The sequence below is a fragment of the Cajanus cajan genome, chromosome 2, assembly GCF_000230855.2.
Source record: "Cajanus cajan strain Asha chromosome 2, NIPB_CcT2T_4, whole genome shotgun sequence".
NCBI lineage: Eukaryota > Viridiplantae > Streptophyta > Magnoliopsida > Fabales > Fabaceae > Cajanus > Cajanus cajan.
In genome coordinates this window covers 58,242,934-58,253,667 of record NC_138518.1, presented here as the reverse complement: position 1 = coordinate 58,253,667, position 10,734 = coordinate 58,242,934, and the positions used below count along the sequence as shown (strand labels likewise).

Sequence of the window (10,734 nt, the reverse complement as noted above, 5' to 3'; positions counted from 1 at the left end):
TGCAGGCAATGAAGATATATAAGAAGAGGCAATGAAGATCTTTCTTTTGAGTTTTATGATCCATGATAGAAGATTGGGCACACATTAAGACTAGTTGAAGAGAAGCATCAATCATCTCAAAGTTAGTTTCATCTCCAAACTAGTTTCATCTCTAAACTAATATTCATTAGAGTTTTAGTTTCTCTTCTTTATTATCTAAAAAATATATATAAGGAAATAAAACATATAATTTCTTCTATTATAATCTTTTAAAATTAATTTATTTGATAATAAAATAGCTTAAAATTTGTTAAAAATAGTATGAAAACTATAAAATCAACACATATTACTAGGGGAAAAACATTAAGATACAAAAAAAAAAGAACCATCATTATTGTTGACAACTCCTACCAATCGATACCTTGTAATTTTATTTTAACTATTTTGATCATTTTATCTCCAACTTTTATGAGTTACATAGAAAAAAAAAATGAAGCATATACTAAAAGAAAATGAGAGATAAAAGTAAGGGAATTCCTTTAGGAAATAGAAAATAGTTGCATTATTTTATTATTAAAAATAATAATGATCATGAATATCAATCCATAGAGATATTAATAAGAAGAAGAAAAACAAAAGAACCCATTTTTAATAGAAATCTCGACATTATTAGACTTTTGAAATTCATGGTATTCCCGCATTTAGCAAAGGGTGAGTATATGTAACAGTTTGGCCCAAAAATTCTACATTTTTAATGGGTTAGAGAATTCGGTCCACAAAATAAATGGACTAACTTTTTGATCCATATTCGGTCCATGAAATTCGCGAATAAACGAGTCACTCTATAAATTCAATTATATTTGAATTTTTTTATAAATACTAAAAAAATTAATAAGATGTAACAGAGCTATAGAAGAGATCAACGACGGGGCGAGAGTGGCCGTGGCACACGAGGGGAACTGCTACCTTTTTCTTCTCCATTCTCCAAAACTATTATTGTGATAGCTGAAGCTTAGTTAAATCAAAATGATAATTATTATTATTATAAAGAAAATTGATGTGATTTTTTGTTACGGAAGTGTGAAACCCTAAATCTATGGTCACTATAAGTGTATTGATCGATTATATGGGAGTATATTGATGTTATTGTATCTGCGTGATAGTGAATAGAGAATTTCACACCAGAGACTGAAGTGAAGATGGTGTGCGAAATTAGGATCGAAAGGAAAAGAATGTTATATTATTAAACTGCTGAAGAAGGTGTAACAATATTTAATGATTGTGGCGGTTTTAAACCGCTGAAAATATCATTCTTTTGTGGCGGTTAAAATAACCGCCATAAATATAATATTTTGTGGCGGTTAAACCGCCAGAAAAAAACCCCTGCTAATTACATTATTTTTTGTAGTGATATACTAGAAGAAAACGAGAGATAAAAATAAGGAAATTTCTTTAGTTTGAAAATAGTTGCATTATTTTATTATTAAAAATAATAATGACCATGAATATCAATCCATGGAGATATTAATAAGAAGAAAAAAAAAATAAAACCCTTTTTAGCAGAAATTTAGACTATTAAACTTTTGAAATTCATGGTATTCTCGCTTTTAGCAAGGGATGAGTATATGGAACAGTTTAGCCCGAAAAATCTACATTTTTAATGGGTTGGGCAATTCGGTCCACAAAATAAATGAATTAATTTTTTGGTTCACCCGTGAAGTCCGCGGATAAACAAGTCACTCTATGAACTCAATTATATTTGAATTTTTTGATAAATACTAAAAAATTCAATAAAATTTATTTTCAATTTTTAACCTGTAAGAGAAATAATACATAAAAATTGATATAAATACATGATGTAAAAATACATAAAAATTACTTATTAATAAATGAAGTATCTGCGGGATTTGCTGACTAAGTCTGCGAACTGAACCAGGAAGTTTACTACAGCTGTATGAATTTAAGAAAATTGGAGTTATATCTGCGCGGGCTGTTGGCTAAAGGCATCAGTTAACAGACTTCTTCTGTACATATCATTAGCTTTCGCCACAATATTAAGTAACGACATCTTAATTTGCACACGTGGCACATGCCGGATCATCCAATGGTCTTGTCCTCCATCGCCAGCAATGCTCTGCTCAAACTCAATTGGCATATCCTTCATCTTCAGAACTTCTAGTTTCTCTAAGTGCTCAATGCCACTCGGTACTTTCCTCAGTTCTGGGATTCTATTTAACCCAAGCTTTTTCAAAGACGGTAATCCTCCTCTTTCAATAAAGATGGAATTCAACTTGTCCAAATCCTTAAGCCGAAGCTCCTTTAGTTTCCGAAACCCTTCATCTTTAAAATTCAAAGTTTCACCTACGTAAGCATTATTGCTGATAGAGACAAACAACAAATTCGGTATATCTTTTAGTGATTCTAATGGATCATTAGATAACCTAGAAAACCCCAAAGACAATTTCACAAGATTTTGGAGCTGTGGAATCCAATTTGACATCTTTTTTAACTTTCCATATAGAAAGAGCTTCCGAAGTGTTGACAAGGATGACATATGAGGAAGGTCAATTACTTCATGGCCATAGTCTACATGAATATCTAGTACCTCCAAGAATTGCATCTCATGTATGGAGGAACATAGAGTCTTTGTGTGTTCTGCCCTAAAACCAGAAATCCTCATATTTCTTAATTGCTTTAGCTTTCCTAGCTCTCTAACTACCACTCCCTCATCATCTACTCTGAGGACGCGTATTTTTTCCAGGAATGTCATGCTTCCAAGACAGTCTTTCGTTGCAACAAAAGATATTTCATCACCCAAAAGATAACGTAGTTTTCTAATCTTACGAATCTCCTTAGGTATGTGAAGTACCTTTGATTGTCGTACATCCAAGATCTCTAAGTTCTGGAGCTTACCAATGGATTTTGGAAGACTTTCTATCCATGAATTCCGGAAGCATAGATACTTCAAGTGGATTAAATTCAATAAAGCTTTTGGAACATTTAACAGTCCAACATTTTCAAAATCAAGTACTCTCAGTGGCATGTATTTTGAAAACATTTTGTCCAGGAATTGTTCAGTTAACTCTTCCTTTCTGGAAAATAGAATTGACCGAATGTGTGATCTTTCAATTCCAACAAAATCATTGGAATCCGTTGTTATTGTTAAGCGTCTTACTATCCCACTTGACACTGATTCATTATGCTCACCAAAATACTGACAAAACCCTGTTTCCTTAGCTTTTCTACGGATCATGCTATGTATTAAGTCATGAACACGACATCCATTAACTTTGCCATCAATGCTAAATGAAGACACTTGCACCAGACTTCTACGGATCAACCCAGATAACTCTTGTCGCGCAACTTCTTCCAATGTTTTTCCGGTTTCACGTTTGACAAACCCTTCAGCTACCCATTGTCTAATCAATCTACTAGATTTAACTTCATAATCTTCGGGATACATTCCAAAATACAATAAACATGATCTGAGATTGTATGGCAAATCATAGTAACTTAAACTTAAAATCTTTGCTATACTGTTTAACTCAGAATTCCTCTCCAACTCTAAACTTAGATTTTGACTAAACAGTATCCATTCATTTACAAAAAAATCTTTCTGAGATAAAAGACCACCGATGGCCACAATTGCTAGAGGTAAACCTTTACACTTTCGAACAATTTCAAGAGATATATCTTTAAATTCTTCTGGACAATGTCCATCAAAACTATATTTAAATGCCTTGTTACAGAACAATCTGAAACATTCTTCTTCACTTAAAGGTTTTTCTAGCTTATGCACTTTAAAAGAAGATTTCTTACAGAAGTCTGCAACCTTCTCATATCTGGTTGTAATTAATATTCTACTTTTATTTTTATTATCAATTACAGCAGATTCAACATCATCCCAAAATTTTTCGTTCCACACGTCATCAAACATGACAACATACCTCTTGTTGCGCAACTGCTTTCTGACTTCTTCAATCAACGATCTTCGATCAATGGTAGAAACATCTGCAGGATGATTCTCCATTTTTTCTTTACAGAACTGGTGCAACATATCCCTCAGAAGTCCTTCTACAGTGTAGGATTGAGACACTGTGATCAATGCATGGCACTCGAAGTTGTTGTGGACATAGTCAAAAACTTGCTTAGCAAGAGTAGTTTTTCCAACTCCTGCCAAACCCACAATAGAGATGACAGTGCGCTCTTCTCGTCCCTCAATCAACCAATTGTTCAATGTACGTCTTGGACTCTCAAAGCCCACAACCTCATCTTGCTCAAGAAATAGAGGATCCATTCGAAGCTTGTGCCATGTGACATTCTGATTTCCTCTAGAACCACTCGGTTTTGTTGGTAAAGGAAATTGCTTTTGGAAGCCATCTCTTTCAGCACAAACAAGTGATTTCACATCCTGAATCTTATATGCTATTTGAAGTTGAAGGATCCGAGTTTTGATGAACTCAACAGCCTCACAGAGTAAAGCTGCACATCGAGGATCGTCAGTATTGTTTTCCTCATGAATTGAATATTCGTCGATGATGTCTTCCATGCGAAATGCTGCTTCTCTCAACCGCATCACCCTTTTTTTGATTCTATCACGCCTACCGTCATCTTCTTCAGCTTCAGCCACTTGATCTGCATCATTGATGAAATCTTGAAAGCTCTCCAGTTCTTCTGTAATGTCTGCAACTTCTTTTGGGAGATCTCTAAGCATTTTCACAGCTTCCACAATTTTTGGAAGCAAATGCTCACGAGCTAAGGACACTGCAGTTTCTGCCATCGCGGTTCAGCTCTCTTTTTTCGCAGAGTGTTTGTGGTGAGTGCAAAACTTTATGTTCTTTAAGATTATATATATTCAATTCTGTAGTAAGAGAAGGACTTTCAGTTTCACTTACCACCCATTCTTTAATATTTATACAGCAAGTTGGATATATAGCAAATTTGTAGATCTGTATTCGATTATTATTTAAATGGACCATGCTTGTCAGTTGTCATTGTAATATTTATTATATTATTTTAACATCACTTAGTCACAATATATTTGGGCCGGCTAAATTAAAGTATCATCCACTTGTCCACAAAAACATGGTAGTTTGACATACTTGAGCTGCGCTGGTTTCACAAACTCGTGGAAACGTGCATTCCAGTACTAAATTTGCAATTTTTTAATGTTAATTAGTTGTCACAATATCCATAGCATATCATGCACGCCACCCAATTTTAAATAATAAATTGCACATATAATATAGTTGAATATCATCTCATCTGAAATGTCAGATTTTGGATTTGGATCTGTTTAAATACAATTTCAAATCTGATTCAATGTACCACCAAAGTGTGAAAACTAACTATTGTCAAGTCGTGAAAATATCGTGATCTAGCTAATCTGTTAATGCATTAATTAAACAAAAATATATGTTATGGAGAACATGCTTGGTGCTTGGTGCTTGTCAGTTTCATCACCAGCAGCTTCTTTATCTGCATCATTGATGAAAGTTTGAATGCGTTTCAGTTCCTCTTCGATGTCTGCAACATCTTTTGGGACACCTCTCACCTTGTTGAATACTTCTACTGCTAGTGAAAGCAAATACAAACGAGCCACGGACACTACAATATTGTTAAGACAAGCAATGGGCAGCGGAAGCATAAAACATAAAAAACCATACAAACCATGAAACAGAGAAGAGGAAAGGTTAGGGAACAGAGCAATTTCGTATTTGCTGAACAACCATGCTATTCTGTTTGTTTTTCATTCATATATAAGGCAAATACATGAAAAATGACAGCCATACATAGAGCCCATAAATGCTGTCAGTAAAACACATGTTCCCATCATCATTAAGTGTGTAGATTTGCCTAAAATCAGAAACCTAACAAGATATTATCTACTGCACTAAGTAAACATAATTACTGCAGAACTTTACCCACTAATACAAGCAACCATAATTAATTATAGCAGTAAAAAATAAAGGAAAAGTTTTACTGCATTAACACTCCTCCTTAAAACTTTTCTTAAGGACTCCCAACTTGCTTCTTAGCTCATTAAACTTAGCACTTGGAAGGGCCTTAGTGAGTATGTCTGCCAATTGCTCCTCGGACCTGCAATACATCAACTGAACATCTCCATTCTTCTCAGCTTCCCTTATAGCATGAAATTTGACATTGATATGCTTGGTTCTTCCATGTTGAATTGGATTTTTAGCAATTGAAATGGCTGACTTGTTATCACACCATAGCACAGTAGGTTCCACTTCCATCCCCAAAAAATACCTCATCATTCCAAGATCTGTCATTTCAAAAAACTGCAACATGCTGTTTTTAAATTCTTCAATTTCATCAACATCATCACCTGTAATCAACAAATCATCAACATACAGAGAAACCACAATTTTCTTTCCATTGCCACAATCTTTCACATAAAGAGTAGGCTCATTTTGGCTCCTCCTGAAATCATTTTGCAGAAAATGAGAATCAATTCTGCTGTACCAAGCTCTTGGAGCTTGTTTCAGCCCATACAAGGCTTTATGAAGCCTATAAACTTTTTCTTCATGACCTGCAACAATAAAACCATCAGGCTGTTCAACATATATTTCTTCTTGCAATACTCCATTTAAAAAAGCAGATTTAACATCCAAGTGAAAGATTTTCCATCCATATTGAGCCGCTAATGCAACAATTAATCTAATTGTTTCATGCCTAGCAACCGGCGCAAATGTATCACCATAATCGACTCCAGCCATTTGAGAATACCCCTTCACAACAAGCCTTGCTTTGTGCTTGTGGATGGAACCATCCGGATTTAATTTTGTTCTATAAACCCATTTGACGCCAATCACATGTTTGTCCTTGGGCTTTGAAGTAAGTTCCCAAGTGCCATTTTTGTTAATCATGGCCAGCTCCTCCTTCATTGCATCTTTCCATTCTTCATGCATTGAAGCCTCTTCAAAACAAGAAGGCTCACTTACAACAAAATTGCATTTTTCATAAATTTCAGCCAAAGACTTGGATTTTAGCACAGGAGAATCAGATTCAGCAATCTGACTTTTATTCTCATTTGCAGCTTGCTCCTGGTCAAAATTGGTTGTCAACTGTTCTGTTTTTGTGCTCCTTTGAACTTCATTATTTTCCCAATTCCAGTATGCATTCTCATCAATTTGAATATCCCTGCTGATCACAATCTGTTTTGACCTCATATTGTACACCCGGTAACCTTTGGAGTTTGCAGCATAGCCTAAGAAAATCCCCATTTCAGCTTTGTCATCTAATTTGGATCTTTTTGCTGCTGCAACATGAGTATAACAAATAGATCCAAAAATCTTCAGGTGTTTGGCAGTGGGCTTCACTCCATTCCAAGCTTCAATTGGTGTTTTCTCTTGAACAGCTCTTGTTGGCAGCCTATTCAAAAGATACACGGCTGTATAAACAGCTTCAGCCCAAAAACATTTTGGCAATTTCTTTTCAGCAATTAAACATCTTGCCATCTCCATAACTGTTCTATTTTTTCTCTCAGAAACTCCATTTTGTTCAGGAGTATAACTTACTGTCAATTGATGAACAATGCCTATATCTTCACAAAATGCATTAAACTCATTAGATGTATACTCCTTCCCATTGTCGGATCTCAACATTTTAATTTTGCAGCCACTTTGAGACTCCACCATGGCTCTAAACTTTTTAAAGACATCAAAAGTTTGAGCTTTGCTTGATAAAAAATACACCCATGTCATTCTTGTCAAATCATCAATAAACAGAAGAAAATATTTGCTTTGGCTAAGAGAAGGAACACTCATTGGACCACACAAATCAGTGTGAATAAGCTCCAATTTTTCCTTTGCTCGTGTGACATTTGTTGATGAAAAAGACTTTCTATGCATTTTTCCCAATTGACAAGCATCACATAAATCATCAATAATACCCATCATAGGCATGTCTCTCACCATATCATGAGTTTGCAAAAATTTCAAAGCACCCATATTAAAGTGACCATATCTTTTGTGCCATAAAACAGAATCATCATGTTTGGAAACAAGAGCTGATTCATTCACTTGATTCAAACTGATTGGAAAGCTATTATCACACATTTCAACCTTAATAACTTTAGAATCATTTGAATCCAATATGATACAACCATTGTTTTTAAATGAAAGAGAATATCCTCTCTTTATTAGTTGAGCAACACTTAGCAAATTCTGATCCAAATCAGGAATAAATAAAACATCATGAATAAATTTAGGACCTTTGCTAGTGTGAACAGAAACTGTACCTCTTCCTTCAGCTTGTACAATATCTCCATTTCCAAGCTTAACTTTGGTTTGGACAGCCCTATCCAAAGTAGTAAAAAGACTTGAGTCCCTCGCCATGTGGTTTGTGCACCCACTATCAACATACCATACATCATTTGAACCTGAACTACTTGTTTGAGCAGCCATAAACAAGTGTTCTTCATCTTGGAGTTGCTGATCGGTGAAGTTAACTTGATGTGCATGTTGTGGTTGAGATTGGTTCTGCCTGGATCTGCAGTACCTTTCTCTATGTCCCCACTTCTTGCAAATGTTACATTGGATTTGAGGCTTCCCCTTATACCAAAAATCTTTTGACAAGTGATTTGTTCTTTTGCATGTAGAACAAGGAGGAAAATGATTGTTTGTTGCATATTCACTACTCCCATCCATCTTCGTTTTCCCCTTTTGGTCACCAACTGCTTTATAATTTTGCTTCTTTTGATTTTTCTGACCAGCTTGCTTTCCCTTGTGTCTTGCTTGAAATGCACCTTCAGTTACATCATCCATTCTCATGGAGAATCTTTGCTCATGAGCTTGCAATTTACTGACCATTTCGGAAATGGTTAGTTTCTTAAGATCACATGACTCTTCAATGGCAGCAACTTTGGCTTCAAATTTTACGGGTAGACTGATCAGCATTTTTTCGACTACCTTGTGGTCATGGACCACCTCTCCATACAATCTCATTTGGTTCACCAAGTGAGACAGCTTTGAAGTGTACTCCTTGACTGATTCACTTTCCTTCATTTTCAGCATTTCAAACTCTCTTTTAAGAGTCAATAGTTTGATGGATCTCACCCGTTCATCACCGGCATACCTTTCGTTCAACTCGTCCCATATTTGTTTTGCTTTTTCCAAATGCATAATGCTTGTAAAAACATCATCTGTCAAAGCTGAATGTAAACATGAGACAGCTTTTTCCTTCTTCAAAGTCTCCTCCTCATGTTGCTTCATTTGAGCTATTGTAGGATTAGCCCTCAATGGTGGAACTTCCTTATCTTGATCTACATACTCCCATAAGCCAAAAGACTTCAAACATGATCTCATTTTGACAATCCATATGTGATAGTTTTCCCCAGAAAATTGAGGAACAGCAAATACACCATTATTCCCCGAAGCCATTTTATCACTCACTCACAAGTGTTTAATCTCTCCTCTCAATTTTTTTCAGACCCACAGCCTATAAGAACAATGCTCTGGATACCACTGTTAAGACAAGCAATGGGCAGCGGAAGCATAAAACATAAAAAACCATACAAACCATGAAACAGAGAAGAGGAAAGGTTAGGGAACAGAGCAATTTCGTATTTGCTGAACAACCATGCTATTCTGTTTGTTTTTCATTCATATATAAGGCAAATACATGAAAAATGACAGCCATACATAGAGCCCATAAATGCTGTCAGTAAAACACATGTTCCCATCATCATTAAGTGTGTAGATTTGCCTAAAATCAGAAACCTAACAAGATATTATCTACTGCACTAAGTAAACATAATTACTGCAGAACTTTACCCACTAATACAAGCAACCATAATTAATTATAGCAGTAAAAAATAAAGGAAAAGTTTTACTGCATTAACAAATATTCCACATATTAGTCTAGCTCTGTGGTGACTGCATGCGTTCTGTAGTTAGATCTATTTTGAGCCAAAAACCTCGTGTTCTTCAAGGTTATATATAATATAGCTATGTCTGAAGGGTATTGAGTTTGACTTCATTTAATAAAAGATACATTTTTAACCCAAAGAAAGTCCAAATTCAAATTTAGAAGAGATGACCCCTTCCAAACAATAATGCATGTAGGCTAAATCTTCCTAATGATTATGGAGTTAACAATACATTTATTGTGTGTTTGAATACTTATCCACACACATTCCCATGCACTCAAACAAAAAAACATGAATGTGGAAAGATTGAGTTGAACATACATTTAACTTTTTCAAATAGTAAAACAAACATACACTTAATGTTTGTGATTTAACTCATTTTTGCAAACAATGAAGATACGTACAAAGGAAGAACCTATAGATTATTTGAAAACAAACCCTCTTGAAGAGATAGGGGATGATGACATGTTGCCTTTAAAAGGACATATCACAAGGGCAATAAGGTGCCCATGTCCTAAATATCATTTTAGTAAATAAATGGATAGATCATGACGTAAAAAAGCAGTAATTAGTTTAAAGGGTCATTTGGCAACTTTTCAAGAAAATGTTAAAACATTAAAAAATGTCATGCTTGCTTACATACAAATGAAGGAAGGATATATTTCTACTGAGTTATAGACTATGTTTGGTAGTAGTAGTAGTAGTAGTAATATAGCGGTAAATATTTTATATGTTTCTGTGCTAAATTAAATTATATTAATACTTAATTGAAGTTTAATATTTTATGCTATTTTATTAATAAGGCTAACATTAAAAAATTGTATTTTATAGGATGAAAGGACTGGATGTGATGTGCTAACTTC

General features: G+C 34.7%; 1 protein-coding gene across 1 annotated transcript; it reads right to left on the bottom strand.

Annotated features, from left to right (window-relative positions):
- Positions 1-1,954: 1,954 nt before the first annotated feature.
- Positions 1,955-4,851, bottom strand: LOC109796495 (disease resistance protein RPM1). Its single transcript, XM_020356166.3, has one exon. The coding sequence runs from the start codon at positions 4,757-4,759 to the stop codon at positions 1,955-1,957; it is 2,805 nt and encodes a 934-aa protein (XP_020211755.2). The 5' UTR covers positions 4,760-4,851.
- Between the last annotated feature and the right edge of the window lie 5,883 nt (positions 4,852-10,734).

Coding starts and splice junctions, on each gene's coding strand:
- LOC109796495 (XM_020356166.3), bottom strand. CDS start 4,759: ATGGCAGAAACTGCAGTGTCCTTAGCTCGTGAGCATTTGCTTCCAAAA.